General features: G+C 44.3%; 1 protein-coding gene across 2 annotated transcripts in view; it reads left to right on the top strand.

The window, feature by feature from the left end:
• Positions 1 to 23,453, top strand: part of LOC121570145 (neuroblast differentiation-associated protein AHNAK) — a 28,023-nt gene extending 4,570 nt beyond the window's left edge. For both annotated transcript variants that reach the window (XM_041881643.1, XM_041881637.1), the window contains exons 2-5: positions 17,650 to 17,706; positions 18,344 to 18,467; positions 18,596 to 18,771; positions 18,952 to 23,453. In XM_041881643.1, the coding sequence (XP_041737577.1) occupies positions 17,704 to 17,706; positions 18,344 to 18,467; positions 18,596 to 18,771; positions 18,952 to 22,938 (4,290 nt within the window). In that variant the 5' untranslated portion in view covers positions 17,650 to 17,703 and the 3' untranslated portion in view covers positions 22,939 to 23,453. The remainder of the gene's footprint in view (positions 1 to 17,649; positions 17,707 to 18,343; positions 18,468 to 18,595; positions 18,772 to 18,951) is intronic.
• The last annotated feature ends 101 nt before the right edge of the window (positions 23,454 to 23,554 follow it).

Below are 23,554 nucleotides of genomic sequence, written 5' to 3'. Positions count from 1 at the left end.
TAATTCTATTGAAAAAAAAAAATCTGGAAATTCCTATTTTGACAGTAAAAAAAGAAACTATAGTCCAACTTCATGTCAATCACTGGATTAGGTTGCACATCAAAATATCTTGAGTCATGCATTCCTGCTTGGATGTGTTAGATGAAACAACTTATTCCTTGAATATCTCAGTAGTCTATTTATTACACTTTTTAATAAAGCACTATGAAATACTTTATAAGATGATTACCCAAATCATGGACTAGTGCCACCAACTGTAAAATATAGAGGCACCATTGACACCAGGGGAAAATGTTAGTCATACACTACATGACCAAATGTATGTGGACACCTGCTCGTCGAACATCTCATTCCTAAATCATGGACATTAATATGAAGTTGGTCCCCCCTTCGTTGCTATAACCGCCTCCACTCTTCTAGGAAGTCTTTCCACTAGATGTTGGAACATTGCTGCGGGGATTTGCTTCCATTTAGCAACAAGAGCATTAGCGAGGTCGGGCACTTATGTTGGGCGATTAAGCCTTTCTCGCAGTCTGTGTTCCAATTCATCCCAAAGGTGTTCGATGGGGTTGAGGTCAGGGCTCTGTGCAGGCCAGTCAGGTTCTTCCACACCAATCTCGACAAACCATTTCTGTATGGACCTTGCTTTGTGCACGGGGGCATTATCAGCCCCAGACCATTATTCCTCCTCCACCAAACTTTACAGTTGGCACTATTCAATAGGGCAAGTAGCGTTCTCCTGGAATCTGCCAAACCCAGATTCGTCCATCAGACTGCCAGATGGTGAAGCGTGATTCATCACTCCAGAAAACAAGTTTCCACTGTTCCAGAGTCCAATGGCGGCGAGCTTTACACCACTCCAGCCACCGCTTGGCATAGCGCATGGTAATCTTAGGCTTGTGTGCGGCTGCTCGGCCACGGAAACCCATTTCATGAAGCTCCCGACGAACAGTTATTGTGCTGACGTTGCTTCCAGAGGCAGTTTGGAACTCGGTAGTGAGAGTTGCAACCGAGGACAGACAATTTTTACACGCTACGCCTTCAGCACTCTGCGGTCCCGTTCTGTTAGCTTGTGTGGCCTACCACTTCGTGGCTGAGCCTTTGTTGCTCCTAGATGTTTACATTTCACAATAACAGCACTTACAGTTGACCAGGGCAGCTCTAGCAAGGCAGAAATTTGACGAACTGACTTGTTGGAAAGGTGGCATCCTATGACGGTGCCACGTTGAAAGTCACTGAGCTCTTCAGTAAGGCCATTCATTACATTTACATTTACATCATTTAGCAAACGCTCTTATCCAGAGCGACTTACAAATTGGTGCATTCACCTTATAGCCAGTGGGATAACCACTTTACAATATGTTTTTTTCTTTTTTTTTCTTTGGGGTGGGGTAAGGGGGGTAGAAGGATTACTTTATCCTATCCCAGGTATTCCTTAAAGAGGTGGGGTTTCAAGTGTCTCCGGAAGGTGGTGAGTGACTCCGCTGTCCTGGCGTCGTGAGGGAGCTTGTTCCGTGGGGTGCCAGAGCAGCGAACTGTTTTGACTGGGCTGAGCAGGAACTGTGCTTCCGCAGAGGTAGGGGGGCCAGCAGGCCAGAGGTGGATGAACGCAATGCCCTCGTTTGGGTGTAGGGACTGATCAGAGCCTGAAGGTACGGAGGTGCCGTTCCCCTCACAGCTCCGTAGGCAAGCACCATGGTCTTGTAGCAGATGCAAGCTTCAACTGGAAGCCAGTGGAGTGTGCGGAGGAGCGGGGTGACGTGAGAGAACTTGGGAAGGTTGAGCACCAGACGGGCTGCGGCATTCTGGATGAGTTGTAGGGGTTTAATGGCATAGGCAGGGAGCCCAGCCAACAGTGAGTTGCAGTAATCCAGATGGGAGATGACAAGTGCCTGGATTAGGACCTGTGCCGCTTCCTGTGTAAGGCAGGGTCGTACTCTCCGAATGTTGTAGAGCATGAACATACAGGATCGGGTCACCGCCTTGATGTTAGCGGAGAACGACAGGGTGGTGTCCAGGGTCACGCCAAGGCTCTTTGCACTCTGGGAGGAGGACACAACAGAGTTGTAAACCGTGATGGCGAGATCATGGAACGGGCAGTCCTTCCCCGGGAGGAAGAGCAGCTCCGTCTTACCGAGGTTCAGCTTGAGGTGGTGATCCGTCATCCACACTGATATGTCTGCCAGACATGCAGAGATCAAATCAAATCAAATTTTATTGGTCACATGCGCCGAATACAACAGGTGCAGACATTACAGTGAAATGCTTACTTACAGCCCTTAACCAACAGTGCATTTATTTTAAACAAAAAAAAGTAAGAATAAAACAACAACAAAAAAAGTGTTGAGAAAAAAAGAGCAGAAGTAAAATAAAGTGACAGTAGGGAGGCTATATATACAGTAAAATAAAGTGACAGTAGGGAGGCTATATATACAGGGGGGTACCGTTGCAGAGTCAATGTGCGGGGGCACCGGCTAGTTGAGGTAGTTGAGGTAATATGTACATGTGGGTAGAGTTAAAGTGACTATGCATAAATACTTAACAGAGTAGCAGCAGCGTAAAAGGATGGGGTGGGGGGCAGTGCAAATAGTCCGGGTAGCCATGATTAGCTGTTCAGGAGTCTTATGGCTTGGGGGTAGAAGCTGTTGAGAAGTCTTTTGGACCTAGACTTGGCACTCCGGTACCGCTTGCCGTGCGGTAGCAGAGAGAACAGTCTATGACTAGGGTGGCTGGAGTCTTTGACAATTTTGAGGGCCTTCCTCTGACACCGCCTGGTATAGAGGTCCTGAATGGCAGGGAGCTTTGCCCCAGTGATGTACTGGGCCGTACGCACTACCTTCTGTAGTGCCTTGCGGTCAGAGGCCAAGCAGTTGCCATACCAGGCGGTGATGCAACCAGTCAGGATGCTCTCGATGGTGCAGCTGTAGAATTTTTTGAGGATCTGAGGACCCATGCCAAATCTTTTCAGTCTCCTGAGGGGGAATAGGCTTTGTCGTGCCCTCTTCACGACTGTCTTGGTGTGTTTGGACCATGATAGTTCGTTGGTGATGTGGACACCAAGGAACTTGAAGCTCTCAACCTGTTCCACTACAGCCCCGTCGATGAGAATGGGGGCGTGCTCAGTCCTCTTTTTTTTCCTGTAGTCCACAATCATCTCCTTTGTCTTGGTCACGTTGAGGGAGAGGTTGTTGTCCTGGCACCACACGGCCAGATCTCTGACCTCCTCCCTATAGGCTGTCTCATCGTTGTCGGTGATCAGGCCTACCACTGTTGTGTCGTCGGCAAACTTAATGATGGTGTTGGAGTCGTGCCTGGCCATGCAGTCATGGGTGAACAGAGAGTACAGGAGGGGACTGAGCACGCACCCCTGAGGGGCCCCCGTGTTGAGGATCAGTGTGGCAGATGTGTTGTTACCTACCCTTACCACCTGGGGGCGGCCCGTCAGGAAGTCCAGGATCCAGTTGCAGAGGGAGGTGTTTAGTCCCAGGATCCTTAGTGATGAGCTTAGAGGGCACTATGGTGTTGAATGCTGAGCTGTAGTCAATGAATAGCATTCTCACGTAGGTGTTCCTCTTGTCCAGGTGGGAAAGGGCAGTGTGGAGTGCGATAGAGATTGCATCATCTGTGGATCTGTTGGGGCGGTATGCAAATTGGAGTGGGTCTAGGGTTTCTGGGATTATGCTGTTGATGTGAGCCATGACCAGTCTTTCAAAGCACTTCATGGCTACAGACGTCAGTGCTACGGGTCGGTAGTCATTTAGGCAGGTTATCTTAGAGTTCTTGGGCACGGGGACTATGGTGGTCTGCTTGAAACATGTTGGTATTACAGACTCAGTCAGGGACATGTTGAAAATGTCAGTGAAGACACTTGCCAGTTGGTCAGCACATGCTCGGAGTACACGTCCTGGTAATCCGTCTGGCCCTGCGGCCTTGTGAATGTTGACCTGCTTAAAAGTCTTACTCACATCGGCTACGGAGAGCGTGATCACATAGTCATCCGGAACAGCTGGTGCTCTCATGCATGCTTCAGTGTTGCTTGCCTCGAGCGAGCATAGAAGTGGTTTAGCTCGTCTGGTAGGCTTGTGTCACTGGGCAGCTCGTGGCTGTGCTTCCCTTTGTAGTCTGTAATAGTTTTCAAGCCCTGCCACATCCGACGAGCGTCAGAGCCAGTGTAGTATGATTCAATCTTAGACCTGTATTGACTCTTTGCCTGTTTGATGGTTCGTCGGAGGTCATAGCGGGATTTCTTATAAGCGTCCGGGTTAGAGTCCCGTTCCTTGAAAGCGGCAGCTCTACCCTTTAGCTCAGTGCGGATGTTTCCTGTAATCCATGGCTTCTGGTTGGGGTATGTACGTACGGTCACTGTGGGGACGACATCATCGATGCACTTATTGATGAAGCCAGTGACTGATGTGGTGTACTCCTCAATGCTGTCTGAAGAATCCCGAACATGTTCCAGTCTGTGCTAGCAAAACAGTCCTGTAGCTTAGCATCTGCGTCATCTGACCACTTTTTTATTAACCGAATCACTGGTGCTTCCTGCTTCAGTTTTTGCTTATAAGCAGGAATCAGGAGGATAGAGTTATGGTCAGATTTGCCAAATGGAGGGCGAGGGAGAGCTTTGTATGCGTCTCTGTGTGTGGAGTAAAGGTGGTCTTGAGTTTTTTTCCCTCTGGTTGCACATTTAACATGCTGGTAGAAATTAGGTAGAACGGATTTAAGTTTCCCTGCATTAAAGTCCCCGGCCACTAGGAGCGCTGCATCTGGATGAGCGTTTTCCTGTTGATTAATGGCCTTGTACAACTCATTCAGAGCAATCTTAATGCCAGCATTGGTTTGTGGTGGTAAATAGACAGCTATGAAAAATATAGATGAAAACTCTCTTGGTAAATAGTGTGGTCTACAGCTTATCATAAGATACTCTACCTCAGGCGAGCAAAACCTCGAGACTTCCTTAGTATTTGATTTTGTGCACCAGCTGTTGTTTACAAATATACACAGACCGCCGCCCCTTGTCTTACCAGAGTCAGACGTTCTGTCCTGCCGATGTAGCGTATAGCCTGCTAGCTGAATGTTATCATTGTTGTCGTTCAGCCACGACTCCGTGAAACATAAGATATTACAGTTTTTAATGCGATTCGCCACCTGGTTATCAGAAGGGGGAAAGGAGAAGATTAGTTGTGTGTCATCTGCGTAGCAATGATAGGAGAGGCCATGTGAGGATATGACAGAGCCAAGTGACTTGGTGTATAGCGAGAATAGGAGAGGGCCTAGAACTGAGCCCTGGGGGACACCAGTGGTGAGAGCACGTGGTGCGGAGACAGATTCTCGCCACGCCACTTGGTAGGAGCGACCTGTCAGGTAGGACGCAATCCAAGAGTGAGCCGCGCCGGAGATGCCCAACTCGGAGAGGGTGGAGAGGAGGATCTGATGGTTCACAGTATCAAAGGCAGCAGACAGGTCTAGAAGGACAAGAGCAGAGGAGAGAGAGTTAGCTTTAGCAGTGCGGAGAGCCTCCATGACACAGAGAAGAGCAGTCTCAGTTGAATGACCAGTCTTGAAACCTGACTGGTTTGGATCAAGAAGGTCATTCTGAGATAGATAGCAAGAGAGTTGGCTAAAGACGGCACGCTCAAGAGTTTTGGAGAGAAAAGAAAGAAGGGATACTGGTCTGTAGTTGTTGACATCGGAGGGATCGAGTGTAGGTTTTTTGAGAAGGGGTGCAACTCTTGCTCTCTTGAAAACGGAAGGGACATAGCCAGCGGTCAAGGATGAGCGAGGTGAGGTAAGGGAGAAGGTCTCCGGAAATGGTCTGGAGAAGAGAGGAGGGGATAGGGTCAAGCGGGCAGGTTGTTGGGCGGCCGGCCGTCACAAGTTGCAAGATTTCATCTGGAGAGAGAGGGGAGAATGAAGTCAAAGCATAGGATAGGGCAGTGTGAGCAGGACCAGTGGTGTCATTTGACTTAATAAATGAGGATCGGATGTCGTCAACCTTCTTTTCAAAATGGTTGACGAAGTCATCCACAGAGAGGGAGGAGGGAGGAGGGAGGGGGAGGAGGAGGAGGATTCAGCAGGGAGGAGAAGGTGGCAAAGAGCTTCCTAGGGTTAGAGGCAGAGGCTTGAAATTTAGAGTGGTAGAAAGTGGCATTAGCAGCAGGAACGGAGGAAGAGAATGTAGAGAGGAGGGAGTGGAATGATGACAGGTCCGCAGGGAGTCTAGTTTTCTTCCATTTCCGCTCGGCTGCCCGGAGCCCTGTTCTGTGAGCTCGCAATGAATCGTCAAGCCACGGAGCAGGAGGGGAGGACCGAGCCGGCCGGGAGGATAGGGGACATAGAGAGTCAAAATATTTAGAGAGGGAGGAGAGGAGGGTTGAGGAATCAGAATCAGGAGATTGGAGGGAGAAGGATTTAGCAGAGGGAAGAGATGATAGGATGGAAGAGGAGAGAGTAGCGGGAGAGAGAGAGCGAAGGTTATGACGGCACATTATCATCTGAGTAGGGGCAGAGTGAGTAGTGTTGGAGGAGAGCGAGAGAGAAAAGGATACGAAGTAGTGGTCGGAGACTTGGAGGGGAGTTGCAGTGAGATTAGTATAAGAACAGCATCTAGTAAAGATGAGGTCAAGTGTATTGCCTGCCTTGTGAGTAGGGGGGGACGGTGTGAGGGTGAGGTCAAAAGAGGAAAGGAGTGGAAAGAAGGAGGCAGAGAGAAATGAGTCAAAGGCAGACGTAGGGAGGTTAAAGTCACCCAGAACTGTGAGGGGTGAGCCATCCTCAGGAAAGGAACTTATCAAGGCATCAAGCTCATTGATGAACTCTCCAAGGGAACCTGGAGGGCGATAAATGACTAGGATGTTAAGTTTGAATGGGCTAGTGACTGTGACAGCATGGAATTCAAATGAGGAGATAGACAGATGGAAAAGAGAGAATGTCCACTTGGGAGAGATGAGGATTCCTGTGCCACCGCCGCGCTGACCAGATGCTCTCGGGGTATGCGAGAACACATGATCAGACGAGGAAAGAGCAGTAGGAGTAGCAGTGTTTTCTGTGGTAATCCATGTATCCATCAGCGCCAAGAAGTCGAGGGACTGGAGGGTGGCATAGGCTGAGATGAACTCTGCCTTGTTGGCCGCAGAATGGCAGTTCCAGAGGCTACCGGAGACCTGGAACTCCACGTGGGTCGTGCGCGCAGGGACCACCAGATTAGAGTGGCAGCAGCCACGCCGTGTGAAGCGTTTGTATGGCCTGTGTGGAGAGGAGAGAACAGGGATAGACAGACACATAGTTGACAGGCTACAGAAAAGGCTACAATAATGCAAAGGAGATCGGAATGAAATTAACTAAGTGTAACCCTCTCACCAGGCTCGAATTTGACTCTCACGATATTACCTTATTTAGAATATCTGAACAGCATGGGATATTAGGTGAGAAGGACATCTCCAATAACAATCCCTATTGTAAACTTGCTAGGGTGAATGACAAATAGGGTATTAACTTCAGATAGAATGATTATAGACTTGGTTATTGTTATAAGGATATGCTTTCCCATGCATTAAATGAAACTGAAACAGTAAATGACTCCACCAATACAACAGACATAAGGTTCAAGATCTATATTAATCAAATGTTCAATGTATCACATCAAAAGAAATAAAAATAATAAACCCCAATGATTTTTCCACAACCCATGTCCAAATTATTTGCAAGCTTGCTTAAACCCTGGGCGCGCGTTGGAGCTCATAAAAAAAATGACGACATACATAAAGTCCCGAAGTCCACCCCACATTTGTAGTTACTCACTACTTGTAGATAATGCCTCAGCAAAATATAGTAGTTCCGTGCAGGTGTCCTCACAAGATCCACAGCGAACACAGCTATCAATGCAGCCAATACTCGGTAGCAGCAACAGACATCCGTTGGAAACCCGAACTCGTTGATCGTCACAAGCAATTCTCTCCAAGTCTTGCACGATGCTAGGCTAACCTGTAGGATGTCGAATGTCTCCACAATGCGACGGCAGCTTCAGTCTCTACTAGGTCTTTCTTAACGAAATAATAAACACTCTTTTATAGAAATAAAATCAGGATTTCCCTTTAAAAAACTCTGTAGGTATGGTTTTGTTCTCTCTTTATCGTTTCCTTTGGTCGTTTTTCCTTCACCAACCCCACTAACGTCTCTCCTCTCCCTTCTTTCAACGTTTCCCTCTCTTTTCTTTCCCAGCAACCAGTCCACTCTCCCATTGGCCACAACTTAACAAGTTACCTCATTGGTCAAAACTTTAACGAGATACGTGGGAAACTTAAACTTAAAAGTAAACCAACCTATTCACTTGTAAAAAAATTTAATACATTGCTTCAAAAGACATGCATTAATGACATTACAAATCAGGAGCTATTCGATCACCTTTTAAATCTAATACCAATGAATTATAACAAATAAACTCTATACTTGGTTTTAGCAAGGTATTACACTCTCCCCCCACCAAAATAGGCATGTCCTCATGACTTGTAAACATAAGTGAAATGTAATGACAAGTAAATGTGTCAACTCTTAACTACAACCTACAGCTGAGACAAAACTTGTTAGATAATTGAAAATGAGATACATTTGTGTTTCCCTTATCCAATCCACTTGTACAATGTGGAACAATATCTGACAACTGGGGCTATACTTGGAACTCCAGGTTTATCATAGGTAAGTAATACAGGCGCTTTCTTTACTCTCTGAGATCTTCTTATCCCTGGTCCTTCCATTTCCTCAGAAGTTTCCACTTCTCCCTGAACTTCTCGTTCCTCTTCTGTAATCTCTTCAACTGAGTTAGATGCCTCATTATCATCTACTTCAACTCCAGTTGCGACCTCATCTTCTTGACTGGACTCTTTTACTTCCAGAACTTCGTCTGCTCTTTCAGGTTCCCCTGTCATTTGATTCCAAACTATGTCTAAGTCCAAGCTAAATGGTTCCGACATCTCTTCCACTTCTCGGCTTATACAGTTTGTAGTTGGCACTTCATACCATACTCCGATGTCCTCATCTTCTGAGTCAAAATCCTTCTCATCTTCTGGATTCTCAACCTCTTCAACTTTCTCATCATTCCGAGGAGTACAGTTTCCAGGCAACTTTTCATGTCCCTTTCTCTTCCTCCTTCTTTGCAGGGTCCTTCTACCAGGTGTTGGTTCTATGTTAACCACAGGTTCTATGCGCACTTTCTGCCCCAGTGGTAGCAGGTGATTTCGATGAAGAATCTTAATGGGTCCATCTCCAATTTAATGCTTCAAACGAAACACAGGTAAGTTTGACATCTGACTTTCCACCACATATGGCGTAGAGGCCCAGCGATCTGCCAGCTTATGTTTTCCTTGCAGTCCTAGATTCCGTATGAGGACTCTGTCTCCAGGCATAAGTTGCGTGTAGCGGATCTTCTTATCATATCGCTGTTTGTTTTCTTGGTTTTGCTTTCCAGCAGTGCTCTCAGCAAGTTTGTAAGTAGCTTGTAACTGTTTCTTCATATCAGATACATACTTGAGGTAAGTTCTCTCTGAAGAGCTATCACTCGAGACTCCAAAACAAATATCAACAGGCAATCTAGCTTCACGTCCAACCATCAAAAAATATGGCGAATAGCCAGTCGCTTCATTCCGACTACAGTTATACGAGTGCACTAGATGCCCAACATACTGACTCCATTTGTTCTTTCGTGTAGGATCAAGAGTTCCAAGCATGTTCAACAAGGTTCGGTTGAATCTCTCGGGTTGCGGATCTCCCTGAGGATGATATGGTGTTGTCCTTGACTTCTCCACTCCAAGCATATTCAGTAGCTCATGGATGAGTCGACTTTCAAAATCTCTACCTTGATCACTATGCATCCTCTTGGGCAGACCATAATGGATGAAGTACCTCTCCCACAATACCTTGGCGACAGTGGATGCTTTCTGATCCTTCGTAGGAAAAGCTTGAGCGTATCTTGTGTAATGATCCGTAATGACAAGAACATTCGCTGTGTTACTGGAGTCAGGCTCAATGGACAGGAAATCCATACACACAAGGTCCATAGGTCCATCACTTTGCATATGACCAAGCGGAGCAACTATCTTTGGAAGTGTTTTCCTCTGTACACAGCGAGCACAGGACTTACAGTACTCTTCTACTTCCATCTTCATGCGTGGCCAGTAGAACCGGTCTCTGACAAGTCCATATGTCTTGTCAAATCCTAAATGACCTGAGTCATCATGCAGCGACGTGAGAACCATAGTTTTGAACTTCTCTGGAAGAAGTAATTGAGCACGACGAGTCTTGTTTGGCGGATGTGTGATCCTGTACATAACTCCATCTTCCATCTTTAGCTTCTCCCACTCTCTCAGGAGCAAAGAGATGAGTGGATGTTTTGTCCTGGTCACCCTGGTGATATCATGTTTATTAAGAGCAACCCACATCTCTCCTAAGCAAGGATCTTCTTGTTGCGATGCAGAAAGTTCCATAGTGCTCAATCTGGGCATGTTAGACGTCAGCATGCTCAGGTTACAGTATGCTTGAGGCACAGCATGCATAGAGGCTCCCAACTGATCAATCACTCTACTATGAGATGATCCAGGAGTTATTCTAACAACATTAGACATCTGGCACATGGCTCTAACACTGGATGCAGGAATGTCTCTCCAATCTTGTTCCACTGCATATTGCTGATGAGGGCGGCGAGATAAAGCATCGGCATCTATGTTCTGCCTGCCTGGCCTGTACTTGAGACTAAAGTCATAGGTAGACAACGCAGCCAGCCAACGATGACCAGTGGCATCCAGTTTTGCGGACGTGAGGACATATGTCAATGGGTTGTTGTCTGTTCTAACCTCGAACTTGACCCCATACAGGTAATCATGTAGTTTATCAACCACGGCCCACTTCAACGCAAGAAACTCTAACTTGTGAGCTGGGTAGTTGCGTTCAGAAGCGGTCAGGCTTCGACTCACAAATGCCACAGGACGCAGACCCTCACCTTGGTCTTGGTACAGTACTCCACCTAACCCTTCGCGGCTAGCATCTACATGTAGAACGTATGGCAACTGAGGATCAGCAAAAGCCAACACAGGAGCTTTTGTGAGGCTTTCCTTCAATGTCTCGAATGCCAATTCACACTTCTCATTCCACCTTGATCCAAATGGTTCTGAGTTATTGAAGTAGGCTTTCACCTCTTCCTTGGACTTTCTCCCTTTCTTGCCTGCGGGAAGATATCCACATAAGAGCTGATTCAGGGGGTAACTCACTTTAGAGTAGTCTTTCACAAATCTCCTGTAATATCCACAGAATCCTAGGAAAGAACGCAGAGCAGTCACAGTTTCAGGCTTTGGCCACGTGGTGACAGCTTCAATTTTTGATGGGTCTGTGGCCACTCCATTCTGGGATATGATATGTCCAACATAGTTGACAGATGTGCGGCAAACCTGACACTTGTCAAGGGACAGTTTTAAGCCTTCACTTTTCAAGCGGTCCAACACCTTGAGCAACCTCTGCTCGTGTTCTTCCAGCGTCCTTCCAAACACGATTAAGTCGTCAAGGTAAACAAGAACTTCGAGTAGATTCATGTCTCCAACTGTCTGTTCCATGACACGTTGAAATGTTGCAGGTGCTCCGGACACACCCTGTGGCAACCTCTCAAATTGGTAGAATCCAACTGGACAGATAAATGCAGTCTTCTCTTTATCTGTGTCACCCATTGGGATTTGATAGTATCCGCTTCGGAGATCTAACACACTGAACCATTTGCTCCCACTCAAACATGTCAGAGCATCCTCCACACGTGGGACTGTGTACTGGTCGGGAACAGTGCGCTTGTTGAGGGTCCTGTAATCAACACACATGCGTATGCTGCCATTCTTTTTCCTCACCACCACAATAGGAGATGCATAGGGGCTTCTCGACTCAGATATGATCCCAGAACTTTTCAAGTTATTTAGATGCTTCCTTACATCTTCAACATCAGCTGGAGCCAAGCGGCGAGATCTCTCCCTAAATGGTTTGTCTTCAGTAACTCTGATGGTGTGATGAGTACTCTTTGAACAACCCACATCAAACTCATGTGTTGAGAACACTTCTTTCCGTTCCATCATCTTTTCACATAACCTCTTCTTCCATCCCTCAGGCACTGGAGAATCTCCAAAGTTGAATGAAGAAGACGTCAATTTCTCAGATGAATCCTGCTCTCGTTTCAATGGAAACCCAGGAGCAATATCTACAGGAAACAGATGAGCAATAGGCATACCTCGTTTCAGAGTGATCTCCTTTGTCGAGACATTCCTGACAGTAAGGGTGATTCTTCTAGACGACACAACTGCAACCGTCTGGATTTCAGGCCTCACTAGTAGTTCTTCAGGGAACCAGGGTTCTTCAGGCCTCTCTACCAGAAGGGTTTGAGTAGACGGTATCCCAGGAAACTTTGTAATTCCAGTAACTCTCGCCTGCCCACCAGGTGGCAGGGTGACAGGTTTTGTCTGTACGAACCAGACCGTTCCTCTCTTCTCATCATCATCAGTTGAGGTTTCTCTCATCCTCTCATATGCCTCCTTGATAGCAGGATGAACTTGTAGTGTGCTAAGGAAACCTTCACCTTCCTTTTCTCTGCAAGCAGTCATAAGTCTCTTCACTACAGACGTATTTGTGCCGACCAGAATAGACACGTCACCTTTCATGGCCGGATCTGGACATACCAACACAAGTGCTTCAATGGTCTCTGCTACGCCCACAACCGATCCCGAGAACTCAAGCTTGAGCGACAAATAGCCATCATATGGATACTGCTCAGAGCTAAGGCCCCATATCTCTAAGTTTCCTATAGGAATCAATGGCAAATGCGTCAGGTACTTGTCATAAAAGGATCTGTAAAGTAGAGTAATCTGAGAACCACTATCTAGTAAAGCTTTAGCATAGACACCTTCAATCTGTACAGAAACGACAGAACTTGGGCCAACTAAACCTGTAGGTAGCATGTCTTTCATGTCTTCATACTTGTGGCACTTTGTGGAACGTATCTTCACCGGGACGTCAGGCCGCTCCTTTACTGGGTCCCTCTGTAGTTTCCCATAGACCGTTTTTGTTTGATCAGGCGTGTGTTGACTTTCCTCAAGTTCTCTTCACCTTCACAGTTTCTCTTGAAATGGCCATCTTCTCCACATCTATAACAGAACACTCCATGGTTTCTGTCGGCCTGTGTCTGTTCTTGTGATGGATTTACCCTTTTCTTTTTGCTTCTAAATGCAACATCTGACCTTTGTGTCTCAGAGTGAGCTGCTGTGACGTTAGCAGACATGAGACATGTCATTTCAATTTTCAAACCTTTTAGCTCTTTTCTCAGCACTTCTATCTCAGTATTAGCTTCTTCACAAACTGTAGCAACAGGAGCAACAGCTGATGACTTCACAACACTCTTCGTTGTGTTCCTGTCTTGAATCATGTCCTCCTCCTCCCTTACTTCCTGCAGCAGCTCAGTAAAGGTTGGTGGATCACGCAGCTTATAGGTCATGCGAATACGAAGCGCAACCATGTCATGTGAGGATGCACCTCTCACTACTTGGCCAATGCGTGTGCGATTCATCTCTGACAGCTCAATGCCTCCTTTTCGATATACATTGTGCAGCAATTTGTCAAGTCTCAACAGGTAAGCTGAAAGCTTCTCTCCTTCACTCTGGAATGTGTTTCTGAACCTTACCATGAGATCAGGTGCACTTTCGGTGGTACCGAATGCGGTTTCTAGAGCCTTCACGTATTCGATCGCTGTAGCATGGGGGTTTCCGGTCCTAAAGAACCTCACAATGTCAGCAGCAGGCCCTTTAAGACTTTCTATTATTCTCTGTTTTTTCACATTGTCGGTGCACTGCCATTCCTCTAGAAAATGGGTGGTTTGCTCAGCCCATGCGTCATACTCTTCCTCTCCACTAGGAGTGGGCTTCGCACCTGAGAACATACGTAGCTTACGGTAACTCTGAGTCTCAGATGGCACATTGTTGCATTTTTCTACCAGTGAACTTATGGCAGTAACCAGTTCAGCGTTGAGGTCAGCACCAGAGGGACTTACCAGGCCTTTAACATCAGCCACAGTCTTCCCTTCATATCTCAGAAAGGATAATAGCTTTGCATGGAAATCTTCACCCTCTTTCTCAACTGGAGATGTGACATGTGAAACTACATGTACAGGCCAGGGACCCAACTCTCCAGGTATCCCAACAACACTTGGCACAGCTATTTCGTTAAGGTTGTTTGATATCTCTACCAAAACATACTGCTTTTTACCAGCTGAATAAGAACAACGACCATGCAGTCTAATTTTACCAAAAGCCTTAACATAAGTCAGCATTTCCAGCAGAACCTCATCAGACACATCATCTGTAACACTGCTAAGGACAACTGCACGATTAGTAGCTAGCTGTTTCTCTCTACACCAGGTAACAATCTCTTCAACATGCATGTTGTAGGTTTATGCCTATACAGCAATGTCAGAAGAAAATCCAAAATTTCAATTCAAAATTGTCTAATGGGGAGTCAAAAATATCCCATCAACAATAACCAAGATCCCGGACGAGCCCCCAAAAATGTAACCCTCTCACCAGGCTCGAATTTGACTCTCACGATATTACCTTATTTAGAATATCTGAACAGCATGGGATATTAGGTGAGAAGGACTATAAGAATCCCTATTGTAAACTTGCTAGGGTGAATGACAAATAGGGTATTAACTTCAGATAGAATGATTATAGACTTGGTTATTGTTATAAGGATATGCTTTCCCATGCATTAAATGAAACTGAAACAGTAAATGACTCCACCAATACAACAGACATAAGGTTCAAGATCTATATTAATCAAATGTTCAATGTATCACATCAAAAGAAATAAAAATAATAAACCCCAATGATTTTTCCACAACCCATGTCCAAATTATTTGCAAGCTTGCTTAAACCCTGGGCGCGCGTTGGAGCTCATAAAAAAAATGACGACATACATAAAGTCCCGAAGTCCACCCCACATTTGTAGTTACTCACTACTTGTAGATAATGCCTCAGCAAAATATAGTAGTTCCGTGCAGGTGTCCTCACAAGATCCACAGCGAACACAGCTATCAATGCAGCCAGTACTCTGTAGCAGCAACAGACATCCGTTGGAAACCCGAACTCGTTGATCGTCACAAGCAATTCTCTCCAAGTCTTGCACGATGCTAGGCTAACCTGTAGGATGTCGAATGTCTCCACAATGCGACGGCAGCTTCAGTCTCTACTAGGTCTTTCTTAACGAAATAATAAACACTCTTTTATAGAAATAAAATCAGGATTTCCCTTTAAAAAACTCTGTAGGTATGGTTTTGTTCTCTCTTTATCGTTTCCTTTGGTCGTTTTTCCTTCACCAACCCCACTAACGTCTCTCCTCTCCCTTCTTTCAACGTTTCCCTCTCTTTTCTTTCCCAGCAACCAGTCCACTCTCCCATTGGCCACAACTTAACAAGTTACCTCATTGGTCAAAACTTTAACGAGATACGTGGGAAACTTAAACTTAAAAGTAAACCAACCTATTCACTTGTAAATTTTTTTAAAACATTGCTTCAAAAGACATGCATTAATGACATTACAAATCAGGAGCTATTCGATCACCTTTTAAATCTAATACCAATGAATTATAACAAATAAACTCTATACTTGGTTTTAGCAAGGTATTACATAAGCATCTGGGAAAGCGAGAGAGCGGGGCCTCCCTCACATTTCACTGAAACACTCAAATATAACTCTCCCAACTTCCACTTTAGATTAATAGACTTTAGTTAGTGTCTGGTCTGTTAGCGATGTTACCAAACAGACTAGTTCTGTCTCTTACCTCTAGTTAGCGTCTGGTCTATTAGCGATGTTACCAAACAGACTAGTTCTGTCTCTTACCTCTAGTTAGCGTCTGGTCTATTAGCTGTTAGATCATTCTACTGCCAATGTTTGTCTATGGAGATTGTATGGCTGTGTGCTTGATTTTATACACCTGTCAGCAACGGGTGTGGCTGAAATAACCGAATCCACTCATTTTAAAGGGTGTCCATATACTTGTATATATGTAGTGTATGACAGGTACTAATTAGCAATATAGCCTAAGTCATTAGCTTGGCTTTTAGAACATATAAGGCTTAAGCAGACAGACAGACAGGCAGGCAGGCAGGCAGGCAGGCAGGCAGGCAGGCAGGCAGGCAGGCAGACAGGCAGGCAGACAGACAGGCAGGCAGACAGGCAGGCAGACAGAGAACAATAAGAAGCACAGAGTGACATAAGATCACTCTGACATAAGATGCAGAGACATATCAACAGCACAACAGGGAGGCAAACAAAATGACTAGAGCAGATGCACAGTTATAGTCTCCAGTGGTGTTTTTACATATTGTATTTATTTTAAACACGAGCTGGTTAAAAAATTTGAGGAGGACCATGTCTCGTCAGTCACTGGTACAGCAATGGTTGAGAAACGCTGTACTGTACTGCCAATGTTATGTGTCAGCACTACTGCCTGTGTTCAAGTAGGGTCAGGGTAGGGTGTATGTGTGGGGATGGGATGTGTGTGTATGGCTGGGGATGAGTTGGCGGCGTGCACAGTGATGTGGGCTGGTGTGGATAAAATACCTGGGCCGGATTCTTTTCCCAGTCCACCCCTTCTGGTGCAATAATGTAATGTTTTGAAGCCAATATCATGACACTCATAATTTGGCTTACACCATTCCCTCTTTCTGACATGCTGCCCGAACCCTCAGCATCACAATGCAGGTGAACACATTGACATTCATTACAGTAGTGGGTGTGGCAGTATGTGGTAGTAGGTATGGCATGTAAGCTATCATGCATGTAAACCAACTGTTTTGCGACACATTCCCCTGAGCATCCTGGCAGTGGCCATTCCAGGGGTTCCTAAACGTGCGGCTGTCTGTGTGTGGGTGTCGCTGTCACTCTCTCTGTCAATCAGCCAGCAGTAAATTAATGACAAAAGCTTTAGAGTGGTTAATTATTGTCATTATAACAATTGTGAGGATACCTTTCAGCAGTCCAATTAATATTTTGGTTGGTTTTTACATGTTAAGTTATGCAACCTGGTCTGAGAATTTCATATTATTCTGTACGTACATCCGTGACACTCCATTTGTGAAATGCTCAAGCATTAATCTCACCTGCCTTATCTTGTGACGTAGCAAAAGTCTAGCAAAGACTGTTTAGGTGTAAGTCTGAGCAGAGATGCATTAACTGTGTGCAACTGTGTGTGTTTGTGTGTGGATGTTTCACCCACAGAGCTGGGAGAGGAAGTGGTTTTTCTCTGCTAGCTTCACCTCACAAAAGTTTTCATTAACAGATATATCACCACATACAGATATTATATTAATGTGAGGCAGTTTTGTAATTAGTAAATGCAACAATTCCAACAATAAAAATTGTTAAAATATAAAGTTGAAATATATTTTTAATTTGGCTCCTACAAAATGATAGGGAAAATCGTCCTTGAAGATTTTTCAATGTACATTTTATTGTTGTGCAACATCAAACCCTATAAGATTAAATGTCTTATTTTAGAGGGAATTTTGCTTTTTAAATCACATTATAAACTGATAGTAAAGACAAACTGTACCTCACTTATTTTTTGTTATTGTTTTTACAGGTTATAGTGAGGACATTGTTCTTGATATGCCGCTGTAAATATACTTCAGAAATCATGGTGAGTCAAATAATTTATAACATTCCCTGACATTTTATAACCTTTCATGCTTCCCATTAAAGGGGCAATCTGAGATTGATACATCAATTTTTGTACTTAAATAAATGATATATTCCATTGATTCATGAAGAATATAACTTATAAAAGCCTTGTGTGCTTAGGTCAACTGTCGTACCCCAACAGAACCCAAAATATAAGCTCATTTTACTTCATTGTTAGTAAACAATATAATTGTAAACAAACCCTGTATAGTATTTTTATATCATAGCTGGTCAGTCCTTGCAACCATAGCTCTATCTATGAATTTGAGAGTGGTAACATTTCTCCAGCCCCATCCCTCAGCTTTTTACAAAAACAATGGCGGGTGACCTCTTTGTTAATGTTTGAAAAGCAGATTGCCCCTTTAAAGAGCAGGAGCCTTGAGGGAGTCTGTTCTCCTAAAAACATCTATCCTGGGGTGTATTCACAGTGTAAAAAATCTGAGGCTAAAACCATAGATATTTTGTCTTACCAGATTCTTAGTCCACTTTGGATGGATACTGCACACATGCTAATGTAACTGTTACAAACGGTTGCTGCTTAATGATAATGACTACAATTGATATTTCATTTTATTTGATTGTTGACATCTTACTAGAACGGGGAAAGTCAGCAAAGACGTTACTCCAAAAGCTTGGTCCTGGAGGATTCAGACAGAGGAGGAGTTGTCATCACTGGAAGCACAGACCCTAGTGTCACTGATGAGAGTGGCTTAAAAGAAGGTAAAATGTCACATACTAGTTCATTTCTGATCAAAAACATTCCTAATTATAAGATGTGAATCATAATAGATCATTATTAGTAAAAGTTTTTTTTTAAATGACAGAGCCTTTTTTCTCTACTCTTTTAGACAATGAGACTGTTGCTGTCACCATAAATCTGAACCACCTCAGTAAAGATGACAGGATAAAATTACTCAAGATCATGGAGCCTTACAATGACAACATGAGAGTTATGACAAAGCAGGATCTGAAAGCCAGCGTCAGTCTCTGCTCATTGGACGGTGGCCTCAAAGGTCCTGGGGATGTAAGTGTCAGAATCAAATTTACTTGATTTATGCCAGCAGTCATTGCACTATGCTGACATAATAGTTCCAAGGTTATTTTGAAGAATTATGCCAATAATGTATTATGGATCAATACCTTAGTATTTGCCCACTAAGTACCACATAGCACTATGCTTTATTTACTATTTGATTGTCTACAGATGCTCAAGGATACCTACAGCAGAATGCAGCGATCAGTTGAGACACCAACTATTGAGGTCGATGGCCTCAGTGGACAATTAAATGCTGAAGGGAGGTTGAAGAGTGAAATCAATGGTACCACTTTGAATGGGGAATTGCCCAATGTGACATTGGACACACCTGGAACTGATGGTGATACAAAGTTCACAATGTCCACCATTGGAATGTCTAGGCCTGTAATGAAAGGAGCAGATCTTGATGGCACCCTCAGATGCCCTGAAGACAGTCTATCAATACCAAAGCTCCGCACTCCAGATGCCTCACTTGACTTGGAGAAACCAGAGGTTAAGACGAATGGATTGAAGTACAAGCATCCAAAATTAAAAATGCCTCACTTCAATCTACCACACATAAAAGCCAAAGCACCAAAGGAAGACGTGAACGTATCAGCAGATTTAGAAGGCCCTGGTCTCAGTGGAGAGCTGGAGACACCAGACCTGAACCTTTCAGCCCCTGGTGTGGAAATTAAAGCCCCAAATGTAGATTTTAATGGTCCAAATGCTGACTTGAAAGCTCCAGATTGTGACATAGAGGCTCCTTCAGGCAAATTCAAATGGCTAACTCTAACAAAGTCCAAGTTTGGATTATCTGGAACAAAAGTGAAGGGACCTGACGTGGACATAGATGCTGGCCTGTCTGCACCTGACGTGAATCTCTCCACTCCCAACATTGATGGAGAGATAAGCGCATCAGATGTAGATCTGAGTTCACCAAAAGCTGAGGTAGATCTGCAAGCTCCAGATATCAACATTGAGGCTCCCTCAAGTAAATTCAAATGGCCTCATTTAAAGAAACACAAATTTGGTCTTCATGGGCCAAAAGTCAAAGCCCCTGATGTGGATGTTAAGGCAGATCTGGAGACACCAACCGTTGATCTTTCTGCCTCAAAGATTGAGGGTGAGATGAGCACCCCAGATTTAGAATTGAATTTACCCAAAGCAGACCTCAGTGGCCCTGATGTTGACATTCATCCTCCCACTGGCAAATTTAAGTTCCCAACACTCAAAAAGCCTAAATTCAGGCTCTCTGGACCAAAGATAAAAGCTCCAGATGTTGATGCAGATCTGAAGGCACCTGACCTCAGTCTCTCTGTCCCTGATGTTGATGCAGGGCTTGACACGCCTGATTTGGACATCAATTTGCTAAATGCAGATATCGAAGGCCCTGAAGTAGACCTTAACGCACCAGAAGTGGACATTGAGCCCCCTTCAGGGAAATTCAAATGGCTTACTCTAAAAAAGCCCAAATTTGGACTCTCTGGACCCAAGATTAAGGGACTCGAAGTGGACATAGATGCTGACCTGTCTGCACCTGACTTGAATCGCTCCACTCCAAACATTGATGGAGAAATAAGTGCACCAGATGTAGATCTTAATTTACCCAAAGCTGACCTTGAAGCTCCAGATGTTGACATTGATGCTCCCTCTGGAAAATTCCAGTTGTTCAACCTAAAGAAGCCTACATTTGGACTCCACGGTCCAAAGGTGAAGGAGCCAGAAATGGATCTGGAAGCGAATCTGACTGTACCTGACATGAGTCTCTCTACCCCTAACATTTACGGGTATATAAGTGCACCAGATGTAGATGTCAATTTACCCACATCTGATTTGAAAGGTCCAGATGTAGATCTTCAGGCACCAGAGGTCAACGTTGAGGCACCCTCTGGAAAACATAGATTTCCAACTTTTAAAATGCCCAAAATTAACTGGTCTGGACATAAGGTGAAGGGACCAGACCTTGATGTGGATGCTGATCTGAAGACACCAGATTTGGACCTTTCAGCAATTGAAGGTGACATCGCTGTTCCAGATCTCAATGTCAGTTTGCCTGAAGCTGACCTCAAAGGACCAGATATAAATGTAGACCTTGATGCTCCCTCTGGAAAATTCAAGTTACCGAAAATAAAATGGCCAAAAATGAGAAAAGTAAAAGGACCGGAGATTGATGTAGATGCTGATCTTAACACCCCAGAATTAAATGTTGATGTTAACTTACCCGAAGCAGATCTGAAAGGGCCTGATGTCGGCTTAAAAACACCAGACCTCAACCTCTCAGCACCAGAAATTGAGGGAGACATTGCTGTTCTAGATCTCAATGTGAGTTTGCCTGAAACTGACCTCAAAGGACTGGTTGTGGATATTCAAGCCCCAGATGTCAACCTTGATGCTCCCTCTGGAAAATTAAAGTTGCCTAAAATCAAACTGCCAAATTTTGGTTTAACAGGGCCAAGAGTTAATGGACCAAACCTGGATGCTAATCTAAAGGCCCCAGAGTTGGACGTCTCTGTTCCTGATGTGGATGTCAATTTGCCAACAGCTGACCTCCAAGCCCATGTTGTAGAGCTGAAAACACCAGACCTGGATCTTTCTGCCCCCCAAATTGAGGGAGCCATCGCTGCTCCAAATTTGAGTATTAGTTTGCCTGAAGCTGACATCAAAGGTCCAGAGGTAGATCCTCAAGCTCCAGATGTTGACCTTAATGCTCCCTCTGGAAAATTCAAGTTACCTAAAATCAAACTGCCAAATTTTGGTTTAACAGGGCCAAGAGTTAAAGGACCAAAGATGGATGCTAATCAAAAGGCCCCAGAGTTGGATGTCTCTGTTCCTGATGTGTATGTCAATTTACCAACAGCTAACCTCCAAGCCTGTGTTGTAGAGCTGAAAACACCAGACCTTCCTGCCCCCAAAATTGAGGGAGCCATCGCTGCTCCATGTCTTGATATTAATGTGCCTGAAGTAGACCTTAAAGCCCCTGATCTCGACATTGAGGTTCCATTAATTGAGCTTAAGATACAAGATTTAGACATATCAGTTCCAGAGGTCGATGTGAATTTACCAAAAGTAGACCTTCAAGGTCATGACCTAGACCTGAAAACAAATCATAAACTGGAGGGACCCAACCTTGACGTTGATGCACCTGTCATAAATATTTTAGTTCCCACAGTTGAGACTGGGCTTGTAGCCCCAAAGGTAGATTTAGATATACCTCAAGCAGATCTAAATATATCTGCTCCTAATGTTGAAAGTGATATCAGTGCACCAGATATAAATCTAAGTTTACCAAAAGCTGACCTCTCTGGCCCTGAGGTAGAGTTGAATGCTCCTGTTCTTAATCTCTCTACCCCAGAGATTGGAGTAAGTGTCCCAGACATTGATCTGAGTGTGCAGGGAGACATTAAAAGCCCTGAGGTCGAATTGAAAGCTCCAGATGTTGACATTGACGCTCCCTCTGGAAAACTGCCTTATTTTAAGATGCCAAAGTTTGGTCTCTCAGGACCTAGAATAAAGGTACCAGAACTTGATGCCTATGCAGATGTGAATACGCCTGATGTGGAAGTTTCTGTCCCCAAAGTTGAGGGAGAGAATAGTACACCTGAACTGAGTCTCTCTGCTCCTGACGTTAAGGCCAATGTTGACATGCCAGATTTAGACGTCAATTTACCTGACGCTGACATCAAAGTAGATGACACTCACAAAAGTAAGTTAAAATGGCCATTAAAGTGGCCAAGCTTTGATTATTCTGGCTCAAAAGGTAAGGATTCTGACGTGGACAATGAGGAAGAGCAGAGTGGTGATAAAACAGAGAGTGGTCAGGTAGAGGTACCAATGTTTACCTTTCACAGACTTCCACAGAACAACAAGATTGAGAGTGCGCTCAAAGATGCTGCTGAGGCCCTTTTTGAGGCCATTGACACACCAAAGCTTGAAGGAGGCCTTGATACAGCTAGTACAGAGGTCAGTTTGTCTAAAGTGAATGTATCTTTGAATGAAGGACGGAAAGAGACATCACCTTCAGGACCTATTAACATCATGGAGCGGTTGAAGGTGTTCAAAGCAAAAATCAACTCAGATGCACTGGACTCATCGGATGGAAACAATAGCATATCAATAAGCCTCTCCAATATGCTTGGTCTGAATATCACAGATCCCGATGCAGATTATTCCTAGTTTCCAGCCATGTGAACCTTACATTTGGGATAAACCAACATGAATGCAACTATTTTGTAAATAAGCACCATTCCATTTGTGCATGAGTTGACTCTATGTTGAGGATGTGGTTTCTTTCTATGTAGAAAACAAAACAGAAACATGTAATTATTTTTTATGTAGTTTTGTCTCAGATATCTGTTTGTATTAATCCATATGCTACATCTATATTTCAACAGTTGACATCAAAATGAAGGAAAATGTGCTCATTAGCTCTATGTGTACTCAAACTTTTTCAAATTATGGTACTATTTCCCAAATTCTGTTCACTTGGAAGTATACTCATTTTTACAAATGCCTCAGTATTGTATCTTTCACAATTCAGACGTGTTTCACCCACAAAGGGGACACAATCTGTATGGAAGATGTCATCTTTACATTTTAACATTTTAAGCAAAAACAATAGTTGAACAGTGAAATGTAATTAAACTACGCATTAGATTTTTTTCCAATAAACTATTATATTAATACGTCCATTATGTTTCTTTATCATTTATTGATGATAGACTATTAATTGATAATTGACTACAACCATATGATACTGTATAATTACATGACAGGCTTGAATTCCTCTGAT

Source organism: Coregonus clupeaformis, chromosome 1, assembly GCF_020615455.1.
Source record: "Coregonus clupeaformis isolate EN_2021a chromosome 1, ASM2061545v1, whole genome shotgun sequence".
In the NCBI taxonomy this organism is placed as follows: Eukaryota; Metazoa; Chordata; class Actinopteri; order Salmoniformes; family Salmonidae; genus Coregonus; species Coregonus clupeaformis.
Note: the sequence above shows the minus strand (reverse complement) of the source record. Positions and strands in the feature narration are given on the sequence as shown.